This window comes from Hydra viridissima, unplaced genomic scaffold, assembly GCF_058129835.1.
Source record: "Hydra viridissima isolate aposymbiotic clone 2 unplaced genomic scaffold, HvirCarnegie_v1 scaffold_5, whole genome shotgun sequence".
NCBI lineage: Eukaryota > Metazoa > Cnidaria > Hydrozoa > Anthoathecata > Hydridae > Hydra > Hydra viridissima.
In genome coordinates, this window is record NW_028324304.1 from 11850233 (window position 1) to 11867293 (window position 17061).

A 17061-nucleotide genomic window follows, 5' to 3' on the forward strand; every position below is an offset into this window, starting at 1 on the left:
TTCTGAATGTAGGTCATTAAATTACACAGTAGTAAACATTTTTATTTAAACCCTTCTTTTCCTATAATTACATAAAGTTTTTTCCCTTACATAATACTATAATATAAGTAATGTCATCACACTATAAACAACAGTGTTTAATATAGTTTATAGTGTGATAACACTACTTATATACTATATGCTATAACACTAACACTATTTATATACTATATACTTATATACTATACCTATATACTATTAACTTTATTGTTTAATATAGTTTATAGTTTATAACACTATGATCAGATTGAAAGGTTGTTGATATTCAATAGAATATTGCCAATTTTTAAATTTCTTCTAATATATACCTTTTCAAAACAATATTTCAAATAAAGAAAAGCTGGTGGTTGCATAGTGATTCAAACATGTGATTCATATGGTATTTCTATTGTTTTTTCAAAGTTGATTGATTTTTTGAAGTTTTGAATATGTGGTTTTTCATGGGGTTGTTTTGATTGATGTTGTTTTTTTTGTTGTTAGATCTACAAATTGTATTAGATCTACAAATTGTATTAGATCTACTAATCTGTTGTACGTATGCTCATGACAAGTATTTTTAAAAATTAGACAAGTTTCTTGACAACACAATTTAAAAATTGACACCAAAGACACCACATTTGAAGCATTGCAAATACCTTCAAAATATTGCAAATTTTCTTCTTTTTAAGAAATAATATAATTTATCTAAACTTTTATTATTTGAAAAAATATATATATATATTTCTAAGTCAGAGACCTTAAGAAAGCGGTTGTACGAGTCTTATAAAGTGCATAAACCATTTTAAAGCAGAACTTTTACCAAAATGAACTACCTATACTATAATAAGACGTATAGAAAGCGGAGCTAGCAGTCAAAAAGCAACAGGAAGTGGTTGTAAACCTAAAATAATGACCAACAAGAATGTCAAGCACTTAAAGGAAACGTTTGATCACAGGGATGGAACTTCTCAAAGACTGGCTGGCCGAAAGTTCGATTGCAGCCAAGCTTACATTAGTAAAACGCTGGCAACAAAGACTGAGATCCGTTTGAGAAAAAAAAAAAGATTCCAAGCCCTACCGTTCAGAAAGCATTCGTAAGAACAAAATGCAGAAGACTGTATGAAAAGTTTCGAAATCGAGCTTTCATCTTAGGTGACGAGTTTTATTCTACTTTGGCTCATACTAGCATCAATGGAAACAACAGATTTTACACAAGCAATATAAATGACACCTCTACAAACGTAAAATACAAACATGTCGCTAAGTTTGATAAGAAGTTGCTCGTCTGGATATATTTTTCAAAAAATGGAATGATGTCTTTTTTTATTCCAAGCGGCCCTGCTATCAACCAAAAAAATTATTTAGAACATTGTATCAAAAAAAGAACATTGTATCAAAAAAAGACTAATTGCATTTATTAAAGAGCACCATTCTAATAATGAATATGTATTTTAGCCTGATTTGGCATCTGCCCATTATGCTAAAACTGTGGTTGATTACTTTCGAGAGAAAAAGGTTGATTTTATTGAAAATAAGACAACCCAGCAAACTTGCCAGAATGTCAAATGGAGAATTTTTGGAGTATTCTTAAAGGACTATACCAGTGGACTATACCAAAGAGCTATACCAGTTTATACAAGAACAATTGGCGAGCTGAAAATTTAGATCGATTAAAAAAACACATTCAGTTTTGTATTCATAAAATCAACGCAAAGAGCTTAGCTTAGTTGATTGTTTCTAAAGTTGATTTTGTCCGTAGAAATGGGGTAATCAAAAAAAGCTAATTTTAAATGATAAAAATAAATCAAAATCTGTCTTTGTTTAAATTTAATCTTAATTTTGAAGTGAGTTATGAATCTTCAAACACAGGCCAAATTAAATGTTATCAACTGTTTATCATAGTAAAATTGTTTTCTTTTGAGTGATAAATATTTTTTTCAGTAATTTTGCCAGGAAGCAAACCATTAGTATCACATTGGTCGAAAGGTGTAGAAGAAGATGAAAATGATGTCATAAACCAAGTTGTGAATTCAGAACAGGGAATAAAGGAACATAAAGTAGAAAATGGTTATGAATTTTATTATATACTTTATTTATTCTACTCATTGCGATTTTCTTTTTTTAAGAAAAAATTAAAATTAGAAAAATTAATTTTTTAGTAGTCACCATCTAATTTTATTTCAGTCAAGTGTTTTATTATTAAAGTAAAATTTCAGCTTTTTATTTTGTATCAAAGTGGATTGTGTTCCCTTAGTTTCACCTAAAATCTTTATTCATTGGCATTTGTTTAGTGGCAAAAATCTTTTTTTATTGTATTGTGTTAGCTTTTTTTAAAATTTCTTGTTCAGCAAACATGTTCTATTGATACATTTGAGGTTATTGTTAAAAATGTGTTACTATTACAATAATCTGCATACTTTCATTATTTTTTTTGTAGTAATTTATAAGTTTTAAAAACATTCAGTGGTTGTATTGATCATGATAATGTATCATCAAATTATTATAAATATTACTTCAAAGGAAAAAAAGGATTTTCTCCTTATCTATATACCATCAAATAAATTAGATTTAGATTTTCTCAATTTCTGTAAAAAAAAAATTTTTGTTGAATTTTTTTCTCCAAATATTTGTTCTAAATGAAGTTCAATCAGATTAAGATATTTACTTTGGGATGGCTAGGAAACCTTTGACTGAAAAAAACCTTAAATGCACTTTAATCCATTAGAACCAAATAACATTTGCTAATTTTATTTATGATTATATGATTCCATGGCTTTCTAAAGTCACTGCCAAACATGCCATTTTTGAGGGGTAAATTAAGAGGCTGATTTTTTATATAGTAAAATAGCTAGGCTGAACTCTTAGTTTTATAAATATAATTCAAATTATAATTTATAGCTTATGCAGCTACATTCATGCAGAAGTTTTAAGTTATTCCTTTATATAAATGTTCTTCCTTATCCAAGATACTCTCCTTCTTGATTTTAGGCTGCTTTTTGTAAACAAATTCCACCTACCATCTTAGCAAAATATCCTTCTTTTTTCATGCAGAAGATTTAAGTTATTAAAGAATCAACACTTAATTGTTGAACCTTTTCACAATTAACATGTGGCAACTAAAAATCCAGACAATTTAAGAAAATGAATATCTCTTGAATGGAGTTATTAATTTTATTAATTTAAAAAGAATAATAACAAGAAACTTGTTATTTACAAAATAAAATAAAATTTTTTTGTTTATCAGTCCATTTCTGAAAACATGGTCAACTCTTGTGAAAAAACACTCCCCAAGCCTATGTACACAATTTTGTTCAATTTTTTTCATACTATACTCAATTTGTTTTCTTAGTTGGCAGATATTTCCAGCTTGCCAATTATCTGCATGCACCAATCTTTTAATTTCAGTCCAAAAATCCTCAATCGGACACAATTTGGGTACATTAACAGGGTTTTTGTCTCTTGGCTCATATTCAATATTTTTGTCCTAGTTTATCTTGCACTTTGTTTGAATAGTGTGTGGAAGCTCAGATCAGGCCAGAACATGATATAGCTGTTTTTGTGAACCTCTTTAATGAACTTCTTTAATTTAACCAGACATTTGGAAATGTACACATCCTTGTTGACTGCTTGGCCCAAAGAGCGATGTAATGCTTTAAGAGTCCTTTCTCAGATAAGGCTATCCAAAGTAATAACTTTGGCTCATATTTGCTTTTTCATTTGAGCTTAACCTCATTAGGCATTGTGATCAGAAGTATTATATACTTCATTGCCAGAAAGATGTTGCTTAAAGGAAAGTAGGACTCATCCTCAATGATTACAGTTTTTTTTTCAAAAAAGTGCAACCAATTTTTGGCACTTAGGATGCACAGCCAGATTCTGAGCGTCTATTCTGAATGCTTGTCTTTTCCTTGGTTATTTTAGATATATACTGCTAGGAAACATTGAATCTTAGTTAAGTTATGAATCTTAGTTAAGTTAAGCTATGCTGTGAAACACCATCCTTCTTATCAATTGATTTTTCTATCTGTTTCTTAGGCATTTTTCTTGCAGTCCGACCACCTCCAACCTTTCATTCTGGTCCTATATTATTTTCCTTTCGTTGCAGTATATCGTATATGGTCGATTATGGGACATTTTCCATGCAAAAATGTTTAACAACAAATGTTTGTCCTCTCTTTTGATACAAATCTAAAAAAGTATGCACTTGTTTTTGGAGTGCCTCTTGATTATTAGACATATATTGAAGTGACAAAGTTTGTGCGGATTTTTAGTTATCACATGTTACTACAGAATAGGGAACTTTTTGGGTAAGAGTTTGTAGCACATCTTAAATGAAGTACATCTTAAAAGATATGCATACTGAATCATCTCTGCAGAATAAGGTAATTTTTTTTTATCTTACCTATCACTTTAGTAGCCATGATGATTCTTATAGAAAACCTATGTTTTCTTGACAGAGTGTCAAACAATCTTGAAGCATGCAAGCATCATTACACAATTCAAACACCGCATTTGATTCTGTATTTTTTTCAAAATTCTGAAACCAGCTAATAAATTGTGATAATTTGAGACAACTAGCTAGTTGTCTCAAATTATCTTTTGAAAGCTGTGTTATCTTGACTTTGTGATTTGAAACACAAGGTTGTCTTTTACCTTTTTTTTTTTAGATTAATATGCCACTTTGCTCTTTGTAACATTTAATGAGATTACAAACTTCAGTCTTGGAAATTTTAAATCAAACTAAATCATCTCTTCTTATTCTGAAGTTTACAGTTTATAGTTTAATAATTAGTTTTAAATTGTTAAAGTAAAATAAAAGTTGTAAAAATTGCTTAAAGAACCATAAAAGTTTAATGGTTACATAATTTTGGTTGTTAAAATACACAACTTGATCATTACAATGCACAATGTATGTATGTATGTATGTATGTATGTATGTATGTATGTATGTATGTATGTATGTATGTATGTATGTATGTATGTATGTATGTATGTATGTATGTATGTATGTATGTATGTATGTAAGTATGTATGTATGTATGTGTGTGTGTGCATGCATAAGGGTAGTTCAAAAGCAACAAAAAGTAAGATTTAATTTAGTTATTGAATCAGTGGTACTCTGCTTTTAGTAATTTTGTTTATTATACAAATGTTCTTTAGAACTTCTTTTATTTAATTGTAGTTTACTTCATGTATCAATAAAATGTTTTCTTGAAATCTTTTAGTTAATGAAATTCAAGATTGGAAAAATAATAGCAAGGTGTTAAATAAAAAGTTAGATGACAAAAAGAGAGTTCCTGCAACCATTAAAAATGAAGAAAAACTGTCTAATTCAAGTGATAAAAAATTTAAAAGTACTTTTTCAAGTTCTTTTTCTTTTTGGGAAGTTTTTCACTCAGAATGTCAGTACAAAAGTTTTCTTTTTATTTAATTTAGACACTTTTGAACAAGAAGATTGGTCAAGAAGTAAGGTTTGTTAATAATCTTTTTTTTGGATATTATTTTTAATTTGAGGGTTATTAGTAATTTGAAAGGTTTTCACTTTACTATGTTGAAAAAAATAAAATTTCCTCTACTGTTAATAGATAAATTTTTGCATGTAAAATAGGAAAATAACCTGTATTTCCTATTTTACATGCAAAAATAGTTCTAATAAATCAATATATGAAGATAAAATATTTCAAAGAAATTAATTTATTTCTCTGGACATCTTGTTAAAAATATTTTCATTTTTTGTTTAATGATTACCCAGTACATTTCAATTCTTTTATTTAATTCTTTTCATCATTTTGTTCATACCACTTAGTAGCCAGTTAACATAATGACTTAAAACCAAATTAGACCAGAACAATGTTAATTATCATCTAATTAAATAGAGATAAAAGGCATTTTTGTAAGCATTCTTTAACATACTTGACCAGTAAGTGCAGATTCACAAGTATAAAGAGCTGATTTTTTTGCCACAACTCTAAGTAGCTTGCAAAATCAATTTTTTTTAGCAGATTTATCATGTAAGCACCAAAAAACATTGCAAGTTTTTTTTTTTTTTTTTTGTTGGAAGAAAAATTGGCTTTTTATGAGCTTTCAAAGCATTTCACAGTTGTTTAAACCAATATTTCTCCCTTTTAAATATTTGTTGTTTATTCTAGTTTCATTTTTCCTATTTTTTACATTAAATATGTGTTTTATATTGAATCTAAGTTTATTCTATTCTTCTTAACTATTTCATATTTAGATTTATGTCATAATCATAGCTCACTAACTCTAAGAGTATTCTATGGCTTTTTAATTAAATGTAACTATAAACTATGTATATTAATGGGTATATTTAAAGAAAACTAATGTATATTTACAGGGTTAATCTAACCATCAGTGTAAAGAAAAAAAAGAAAGAATGGAAACTGAGTTTCTATAATAAATTGAATTAATGTAGATTACTAGAAAAGTAATTTTGAATTGGTAAAAAAGTTTTTGGATATTGGACAAACCTTTTTTCAAAAGAATGTTATGTTAATTTTAAATGTTTATTAATCATAAACGTTCTCTCACTACAGGAAATTAACTTATTTCTTACTACAGGAAAATTGTTACAAAATATTGAATACTCTAATGATATTGATACTTTACTATATATATCATGGTTCTAGAAATTTAGTGGTTAAGAATTGCAATATGAATTAAAACACTTTTTACAAAATACTAGAAGAAGAAACTACAACACAACTCAGAGCCATCAATAGTGTAAAGATTCTGGTTGGTGTATAAACCCAAAAAGATTTAAATACAAAACTTATCCAACCTCTTAACAAAAACTAGAAAAGATTCTTAATTAACAAAATAAACTTTTAAAAAATTTAATGACAATGGTAGTCCAATTGCTGCACAAACTGAAAATAAGAATAGGCTTTTAGATGGCCTGTGCAAGATGTGCTTGGTAAGTGCAAACTATCTTCTTTCTTTGTCAGTATCTTTGTATATGCCAACCTTGTACCAATTTAAAAGTTATGTAAATGAAATTTTTTCTCACATTTATGTATAAATACTTTGAGATTTAAGAGTTGTGTAAATTTGATTTAAAATTAAAAAAGAGTTGTGCAAATTTAAATAACAAATTGTAGGCTTATGTTTAAAGTGACATTTTTTTAATAACAAAAATATTTTAAAATCTAGTCATGGTGTTAATAATCTTTCTGATTTTTTAGAATATATATTTTTAATTAGGTTAATAAAGCATCACATGTCGCACTGAGCTTAGATGTGAATGATGAATTAGCTATTAATTCAAAATATAATACCAAAAAGATTACCATCAGGTGAATGTTTGTTTAAAAAATATTTTTAATAGCTAGTCCTAGTTAATGAAAAATGCACCAGCCTATGATTTGTTGCAGTTAGTTTTACCTAATAAAATTTGATGTGAGAGTGTCAATAATGTTTAACTACACAGTTAATTTTAGATGATAGATAAAGCATACGGAGATAATTTTGAATAAGATTTATTTTGCTTTTATTGATATTAATTTTATTACTATAAAGTTATCATTATTTTTATTGCTATAAAGTTATCATTATAAGTTCTGATGCAAATACAAAATTAAAAATTTAAAAATAATGCATTCCTACTTATCTTTCTCTAAGCCCATTCCTAAAAAAATGCTAATTGTCTTTTAAAGTTGAATATAACAGCATCAGAAAATATATTTAGTGCCATTAATATTGATAGGCTGTGAAAGTGGAAAGAAATAAAATTAGGTGGTACAATTTTTAAATAAAGGGTAGAAGGGTATTATTTAGACAAAGTTTTAATTATAGCATCATGTTTTGCTGAAGAATCATTTCATGGAAATATTTATGCCAATTATATTTCTCCTTGATATGTTGCCACAAAAATTTTTTCTACTTTTTGTGTTAAAGAAACTATTTTTAATACTTTTTCTGCTAATTGTTTAATTTTTCCAGTGAAATAGAGAATTAAGATCTCTTTTAAAGTGTTCACAAAGAAATTTTGTAGTGCTTTCTCTAGTTCTTTCTTACTCTGATATCTTATTGACTCAATACTTAATGTCTTTATTACTCTAAAAAATTTTATTTCTTCATTTTTAGAAAGTGTAATGTGGATGATGCTAATAATTTATAATAAAGCAATAAACTTTCAGAGCTTTTTGATAAAGGAACCTTTTCAAAATTGTTACACACAAAATTATGGATAAAATTTAAAACAAAGTTTTTAAAATGATGAAATTTTAAAAATATTTTCTTAAATTTTTATATTAAAAACAGTAATATTTATATGATAATCATTTCAGTCCATCTACTTACACAAAGTTTAAAAAGCATAGTTCTAAAAGGAAATCTGTTGAGCAAAAGAAAAAATTACAGGTATTTATTTTTATTGTTAAAAAATTACAGGTATTTATTTTTATTGTTAAAAAATTACAGGTATTTATTTTTATTGTTAAAAAATTACAGGTATTTATTTTTATTGTTAAAAAATTACAGGTATTTATTTTTATTGTTAAAAAATTACAGGTATTTATTTTTATTGTTAAAAAATTACAGGTATTTATTTTTATTGTTAAAAAATTACAGGTATTTATTTTTATTGTTAAAAAATTACAGGTATTTATTTTTATTGTTAAAAAATTACAGGTATTTATTTTTATTGTTAAAAAATTACAGGTATTTATTTTTATTGTTAAAAAATTACAGGTATTTATTTTTATTGTTAAAAAATTACAGGTATTTATTTTTATTGTTAAAAAATTACAGGTATTTATTTTTATTGTTAAAAAATTACAGGTATTTATTTTTATTGTTAAAAAATTACAGGTATTTATTTTTATTGTTAAAAAATTACAGGTATTTATTTTTATTGTTAATTGTTGTGTTATTTTTTTGATATCAGATAGCAATAAATATTTATTATTTTTAAGTTAAGAGTTAATATATGCCATAGTGTAAATTTTTGTTATGAACCTGTTTTTAAAAGAATTTGTTCCTTTAGCTTTAAGGTCTCTACATATGAAATCAACAGTTTATGATATCCACCATATTTAAAATTGATGATTTTTGTTAAAGAAACAAACTTAATACAAAAAACTAAATTTTAGTAAGTATGTAGAAAATTTTAGTTATATTTCAACAACTCAAAATATAAGGAATCACAGTTTAAAAAATACAAAAAAAAAAGAAGTCAGAAATTATTATTGAATTACAAATAAATGTAATTCATTCTGGTGTAAATCATTCTAAGTATTCTGTGTACAGCAACAATATTCAACTTTTAAATACTACACACCATGAGTATAGGTGCTGTGATGATGCTTAAATCCAAAGTATCTAAATAAAAGCTTAATATTAAAGACAGATATTCCTTAAATGCTTGTTAACTCTTATCAGCAATAGACTTCATATTGTCTGACTGTTACAACCTTCACTTTAATATTTCTTCAACTCTACATTGTTAGCATGATGGTTTGTCATAAAAATACTTGTTTAATATTTCACTGATAATCCTTTGTTTTTAAGAACAGCTGTGATGTGCAGTGGCATGCTACTCACAAGATTTACGCAGTAATCTTTAGATATTTCTGCTGCTTTTGCAAACCAAAATTGATGTTGGATGTTTCACAGATTTCAAGAAGTATTTTCGATCTAAATGAACATAGTTTGAATACTGATCTACCTGGAGTTTCGTATCAATGCCCTGATTTCTAGCATCATGAGCAAAACAAGCAGAGTTTGCATGTGGGCTAGAAACATTAGCTTTTAAAGATATGATCTTGTTGACAAGTTATTTTTTGAATTCAGCCACACTCACTACAACAAACCACAGTATTGGCATACATACATACATTACATTACTTTTCTTTACTTTTTATCAACTAATTTTCTAAAAAAAAATACTTTGTTAAATTAAGACACTTCTTTACATCAGTTAAAATGTTCATTTGTTTTGTAATGCACCTCATAAAAAACCATTAACAAAATAAAAATAAACCCAATAGTTGAAGCTACTATTTTTATTAGCTTTACTTTGAAGAATTGCTATCAATAATAGATAATAACAAAAATAGATTTCATAAAAATCTAAAAAACTGAATTCTTCAATAAAGTACACTATATATAAAATAACACTAAAATAGCACTACATCAATAACATCACACTACTAAATTACATGCAATATACAAGTATAATGCCATATCTAAGCAGTATAGACTACATCACAGTAAATACATTTATTTGATGATAGCACAGGAGGATCATGATCAAGCTATCCAATGTATTGTATGGGTTAAAATCTTAAAATAGATAAAGTTCATATTTTACACTATTAATTAAAGTTTACATAGCGCATAAATAATGACTGCTATATAATTTTAAAAAGTTAGAAAAATAAACTATTAATAAAGAGAAAATGTTTTATCAAGTTTAGCCATTAGATAATAAAATCACACTGCATGTTGAACAATACAAGAAATATGTTTACCAACAAATCATCATTTACTAAGAACAAACTAACGAAATGCTTTCTCTATTTCTAGAGTAGAAACAATAAACAGCAATCTGTATTACAACTTATTAAAAAAAAGTTGCAAATGATTCCATGTTAAACATCTGTAAACAATAAAAACAAAATACTGTAATATTTCAACAATTTCAAGCACAATAAAAGAAATCTGACTAACAATATGATTTAAAGTTTCAATAACAAATAATTCAACAAATTTACTGAGTAAATAAAAATCTTAAGTCTAAAGATATAATGCTTAGGCAATTTATCTTTAGACTTTAGATTTTTATTTACTCAGTTTATTTTTTCAGTCTTTTATTTATTCATTTTTCAACTATTAATGGGCCTAGAATCAATTTGCAATTGGTTCTAGGCCCATAAATAGTTATAAAATACTCTGTACACAGGACCATTTCTTGAAATAGCATTCAAGAAATGGTCCTGTGTACAGAGGTCCTGTGTACATCATAAAATTTATTTTTCAAAAAAAAAAATTGTTTGGATGGCTGCATGACACATAGCACCTTGCTGAAAGCAAATGTCTTCCAGATCAATCTCAAGCAAGCTAGGTTTATGCAATGATTATAATTGATAGTACCATTTAATCCCTATAATTTAACTTTTAAGGGTTATTCTCAGTACATGTGTGTCAACTTTGTTAGCATATAGTTATTAAACCAGAAATGATAATCATCAGTGAAAAAAATTTTCAATAAAAATGGATCAATTTGCAATTCATTCCAGGCCCATTCACCAAACAAACACCACCATCTTCATCACCACTTCTTGTACAGCAGCAAATCTTTATTCTGTATGTATAGCTCTTCATCCTGTTTTTCCTGTTGCTTTAAGAGTAAATATTGTTAAAAAATTATCAGTAACAGTATTGTTAAATTGTTATCAGTATTGTTAAAAAATTATCAGTAACTTGAGTGTTGCTCAGAAATCAAATTTTGTGGTGTGCACAATTAATGTTTAGCAAACAGAAAATTGATTTCAAAAGTAATTTTACATAATTTGAAATTATTGCTGTTTCGTAATCTTTCTGTATTAATTTTTTAAACCTTGCTAATCACAAAGAGCAAACAGCTGTAACACCTGTTTTGTAACAGTAACTTTGGTTAAAAATTTATTCTAAATGTTCACTCTAAAAAATCACACTTTTGTTCTTTTTACTTTAAAAGATGTCTTTTAAAGTAAAAAGAAAATGTAATAATTTATTTACTTTGACATATACAATTGTGAGCAAAGTTATCTTACATGTTAGTTGTAAAGTTATAAGTTATCACAATTTCATAACTTGAGAGTTATGCTTACTACATACATAATTCACTGCGACACAAATTAGAAACCATAATATGCATGTGAAATTATTTAATCTTTACTGCAACAAGTAGGGAAGCAGAAGTGTTCAGTACCTGAAGTTGTGCAGCACATTTTAAAGAAAAGCAATACAGAAATTTGGAACTATTTATAATTACTTACCAGAATTATGTTTCATCATAATACAGAATTGTATTTTCATAATACAGAATTTCCTTTAAAATTGTACTATTTGAAATAATTTTTATGGGGATATGTGGTTTATGCTGATAAACCAACAGCTTTAGAATTTGATGTGAAAATATTATTGTAATTTGCCAATTTAATTTTGAAAATAATACTAAAAGTGCTTGAAAAAGTTTGACTAATCATTTTCAACTTATTTGAGCAAGTTGTGGGAATATACAAGAAATAATTTTAAATAAATGTTACCAATTAATCATTTAAATGAAAGTAGTAATATATGAATATATGAAACAATATGAAAATCAAACTTAATTTATGATTTCACTATAAAAGATTAGTTAATTTTCTAGGCACTACTTTCGATAGAAAAGCAAGATGACAAAAAAAAACAGTTTATTGTTGAATCAGATGAAGAAGTTGTTGGTGAGCTTTTCTTTTCCTAGTCTATAAATAATTGTTTTTTAATGAGTTTTAAGCTGTAAATGTAAAGGTGTTAAGAAAAAGTTTTATTTTTGAATCTAAGTCATTATCAGTTTTTTAAAAATTATTATTTATTTGTGCAAAATCAATAACATAATGTATATATTGATGTATATATAGGGGAGGGTGGGGAGAACTGAGGAAATAATATGAGCTTTATTCATTTTTGTCACTGTTGAGTTCCATACACATAAATAAATTGTTTTAACTGTCTATGTGATAGTTAAAAGGTCACTTCAGATGAACTAACTTGTATTTAGTGTATGACTTATTCTTGTTAACACGCGATGCATGTCACTTTTGTTTTGATTTTTTGGTATAAGTGGTAGTGGCTAGAAGTGGGACTCTTTGGGGAGAAATGGGACAGCAGATGGGGAGATGTGGAACACAATGGGGTGAAGTGGGTCACCACTTAAACTTTCATTATTTTTCGTTCATTTAATGGAAACACATTCAATTATTTTACTAAATTTTAGACACATTTTTATTATGTTATCCAAATAATTACTAAAACATAATACTTTTTAATAGGATGTAATACAACAAATGTAGATACCTGTTAGTGGGTATTTAAATTTCTGAAGTCCAGGGAGAAGACAATACCACCCTTTGTGTTGGATGTTGTCCCTTGTGACACAGGAGAAGAGCTTTGATGTCCTCCAAGTCAACTGGGTGTTGATCTGGAACATACAGATGTTTGGTACTTTTTCTTAAATACTCAATAACCATTTCCTCAGCAACATCCAAGACTTTGGCCACATAATATTTTGGTTTCATGGTCTTTTCAGAATGAAATCCAACAAGAACAAACATGTCCTTCTTAACATTATTCACAGCAACAGGACCCAGATGAATTTCTAGAGAACCATCATCCTCAATGCTGGACCGTCATCATCTGTGTCATTCAGCACCATCTGCGCATCATCATCCTTATCACTGTCTGAAGTGTTAGCATTGATTTTTTTATTTTCAGTTCCCTTAACACCAGTTCCCTTAACACCAGTTTTCTATTTGACTTCTTTGCCTTTTTTTTGCTGCCACAGTTCAGCCTCTCTTCTGTTTCTTTTCTTTTCTGGACTGGATGTGGTTATCATGGTTCTTCTTCTTTTATGTCCTCCGGTTGATTCTTTTCTCATAAGTGCTTCTTGAAGTATAGTTTACTGTGAACAATAAAAAAAAAACAAAACATATAACTATAGCATAGTTTACATTCTTGTTCAAATAGTAATTTGCTAACTAAAAAAAAAAAAAAATAGGAAGAAATGGAGCAGTCTGTCCCAGTTCGTCCCATTGCCAGTTTCCACAGCATATTATTTCTCACTAGCATACACCTACAGTAAACATATCCTTTTGTACAGTTACACATTAACATAGGTAGCACTTATATTAGCATTAATAATCATTTGGCCGCAATATCTATTGAACAATTAACTTTGAAAACATACTTAAAAAATAAGTTTTGAGGGTTAAAATCAAATTATTGGAACTGTACTTAATGCAAGAATTCAAGACTAGCTTCCATCACACATGGTAAAGAGGAAGTCAAAGGCTGCATAAAATGGTTTGCAAAATTTTGATTGGATGAAAAAGTAAGAAGATGCATGGGGTGTCCCAGTTCCCCCCTGTCCCAGTTCTCCCCACCATCCCCTATATTCTTTTTAATGAAAGAAATAAAAGTTGCAGTCCATTACGTTTGTCTAACTTAAATCTAGTGTGAATTGTATTATATCAACCTCATGTTTTATTCTTATTCAAAGTAACTTTTAAATTTTTTGATAAACAGAAAACTGCATGGAGCTTATTAGTGAGGGAGTTCATGTTCAATCAAATAAGCGATGGACACCTCTGGTATTTAAATCATTTGTTGTTTTTTATTTTAATTTTAGAGCTTATTATCAAATTAATTTATTTGAACTAAAAATTTTAACAGAAACGTGTTGACCCTTCTTCAGGAATAAGGATTGGTTTTTGTCCTCAATGCAAAAAGTAAGATGTTTTTAAAAAACACATGTGATTGGCATTTTTTAATACAAAATCACAATCTTTATGCTAAATTTTGAATATTGAGTGTAAAAATTTTAAATAAAAAAATGCAAAAACAAACATTATTTAAAACTTTTGCAATATATGAAATAATTTTGATAAGGTTTGGCTTTTCATAGTTTCAGGGTTTAGTCATTAGTCAAAATGTTATTTAAACTTCTTAAATTTTGTGTTACAAATAAATTGCTCACTGATAGGTTTGGTAGCAGACATTAATTGATCAAAATTTGGTTAGATTTTTTAAATATTTTATTACTTGTGTTTGGAGTATACTAAAAACTGTGTTTTTTAAATTCTATTTCTTTCAGATTGCTGAAAGCACAAGAGGAGTATCTTTCAACTGAAAGTAATAGTTTTATGAATATTCACTTCAGATATTAAAGTATCTTCATGAGCCTGATTTTATTTAATGGGAATAATAATCCTAAGTTTCAGCATAATGTTCACCACCAAAAAAAAAACATAACAGGTCAAAGGCTTGTGTCAACTACATAGTTAACAGTCAAGACATTCTACAGTTTAACCAATAAATGCTTGTCAGTGTTTATTAGTTAAAACTTCTTTATAAATTGATTGGGTGAGTTCAAGTGAAATTTGTATTCTGCAGCATTTTTGTTTTTAATTTAGCTACTATATACTCTCATTGTATAAACACTCCTAATTATAAACACTCTCATTTATGTATATTTACTAAATCTCTAAAGGTATAAACTTCAACTTTTGTATAAGCTCTTAACAGTACATTTACAAGTAAAAGTTTGCTTCAAAATTGTTTTTTATTCTCACTTAAGAACTGTAGAATGTCTTAACTGTTAACTATGTAATTGATAGAAATAAAGGTCATGAGATGTTTGCTTAGAACATCTTTTTTGTAATCTTTCAAGCATATCAGCTTACTTGATTTTTGGAATGATTGTATGATAACCAGATCTTCAGTTCTTGGTTGGTTGTAACTTTTGCATATTATTGATTCTTTGTTATGGGCTTCCTATTTACTTTCACAGGTCTTTTTTTTAATCAACTTCTTTTGGGTGTTTTTATTGTTAAATATTTCCCAGCTCATACTTTCATTTCCTTTCAATGTCTTGTGTTGGTATTTTCATTTGAAGTTTGTTAAACCTTGTTGTTTATGGAAACTCTTTAGAACCTTTCCTGATTTTTCTTTTCTTTGCATACTCATTTTTTCCTTTGTATAAATGGCTTAGGTGCTGTTTTGCATGTCTGCTGTAATATTTTTATTAAATATTTTGATCTTTTTCTCAATATTCCTTAATGTTATTCTCATCAATAGGTCTTCTCTAGAGTGTGAGGCATTGACATGGTGGATCTTAGTTTCCTGCCACTGATGAGTTAGTGCACAACCATCAATAGGTGTGTTTCTAACTTCTAATAAAGCTAAATACAGGTCTAGATTTGATCATTTTAGTTTTTTTAGCAAATTCATTGCAATCTGTATTTGTCTTTTTGCCATACCATTTGATTATAGAAATTTTGAGGTACTAGTGATGTGTCCCCACAATCAAATGGTTAAAATTCTGATGACACAAATTGTGTACCATTTTACTTTGTATTATTTGTGGTATCTTAAGTCTCTAAAATAAAATTATCTACTTCTTCATATAATTGTTTTAGATTACTGATTGTACATTCTCTCTGTCTCCTATTAACAACTGTAATAATTATCTACTAATATCAAATCCTAATTGCTCCAGTAAATCAAGTCAGTTCCAATAATTTGAAATAGGTAGCTTGGTATGGTATTTACTATAATTGCTTTCCTTGCTTGATTTCTGGAGTTCTCTGAGCATAGTTCACATGATTAGACTGAATCTCTTTTTTTATTTATTTATGCCAGGCCAGACTACATTTTCTCTTGTTCTCTTTTTAGTTTTCAATTCCCAACTTTAATGTATATATATAATTTTAGAAGTATGCCTTTCAGAATTTTTGCTGTTTTATTTCTTTTGTTTTTTTAATTTGACCTGTGTTTTTCCTTTAAAGGTCCTTCCATTTGCTGATAATTTCTGTCCTAGATAAACCAGTTCTTTTGTTTAAAACTGTAATGTAGTAGTCTTTAGTATCTGCATGCTCCAAGCAAATTATTTATTATTATTCCCAAAATTGTTGTTAAAAGTTGTGGTTTAACTTACCTAATATCTGTATAATTGACATTATGATATAATCTGTGCATTATTATAATTTGTAAATATTTTTGTAAACATTTTTTTTTGTTGATAGATGATCTTTTCTTTGAACCTAACTTACAAAAAGAACAAGTCTTAAGCGAAGGTATGTTTATCAAACTTCAAATTTGATATCACTGAAGTTTCCTTTCTATCTGAGAAAATAGAAATGAAATGAAATATATATAAGTATATTTTTATAGTATTTTATATGAAATCACAGTTTGAACCTAAATTTAGTTAAAAAATTCTATTAAACCTCTGTGTTTTATTTGCCATAAACAAAAAGTAAATCAAATTTAATGTTAAATGCT

General features: G+C 27.3%; 1 protein-coding gene across 11 annotated transcripts in view; it reads left to right on the plus strand.

The window, feature by feature from the left end:
- LOC145188762 (uncharacterized) overlaps positions 1-17061 on the plus strand; it is a 29927-nt gene that overhangs the window by 7696 nt on the left and 5170 nt on the right. For 3 of the 11 annotated variants that reach the window (XR_016452340.1, XM_090086827.1, XM_090086828.1), the window contains exons 4-13: positions 1960-2085; positions 5244-5372; positions 5455-5489; positions 7240-7331; positions 8325-8397; positions 12392-12464; positions 14305-14369; positions 14452-14507; positions 14873-14910; positions 16803-16853. Coding sequence is in view for 5 of the 11 variants with exons in the window: in XM_090086827.1 (XP_089942953.1) it covers positions 1960-2085; positions 5244-5372; positions 5455-5489; positions 7240-7331; positions 8325-8397; positions 12392-12464; positions 14305-14369; positions 14452-14507; positions 14873-14910; positions 16803-16853 (738 nt within the window). In the remaining 6 variants the exon portion in view is untranslated. Of the gene's footprint in view, positions 1-1959; positions 2086-5243; positions 5373-5454; positions 5490-7239; positions 7332-8324; positions 8398-8877; positions 9128-9546; positions 9563-12391; positions 12465-14304; positions 14370-14451; positions 14508-14872; positions 14947-15855; positions 15936-16802; positions 16854-17061 lie in introns of those variants that run through there. The other 8 variants (XR_016452345.1, XM_090086831.1, XR_016452342.1 and 5 more) reach the window with 7 other exon arrangements.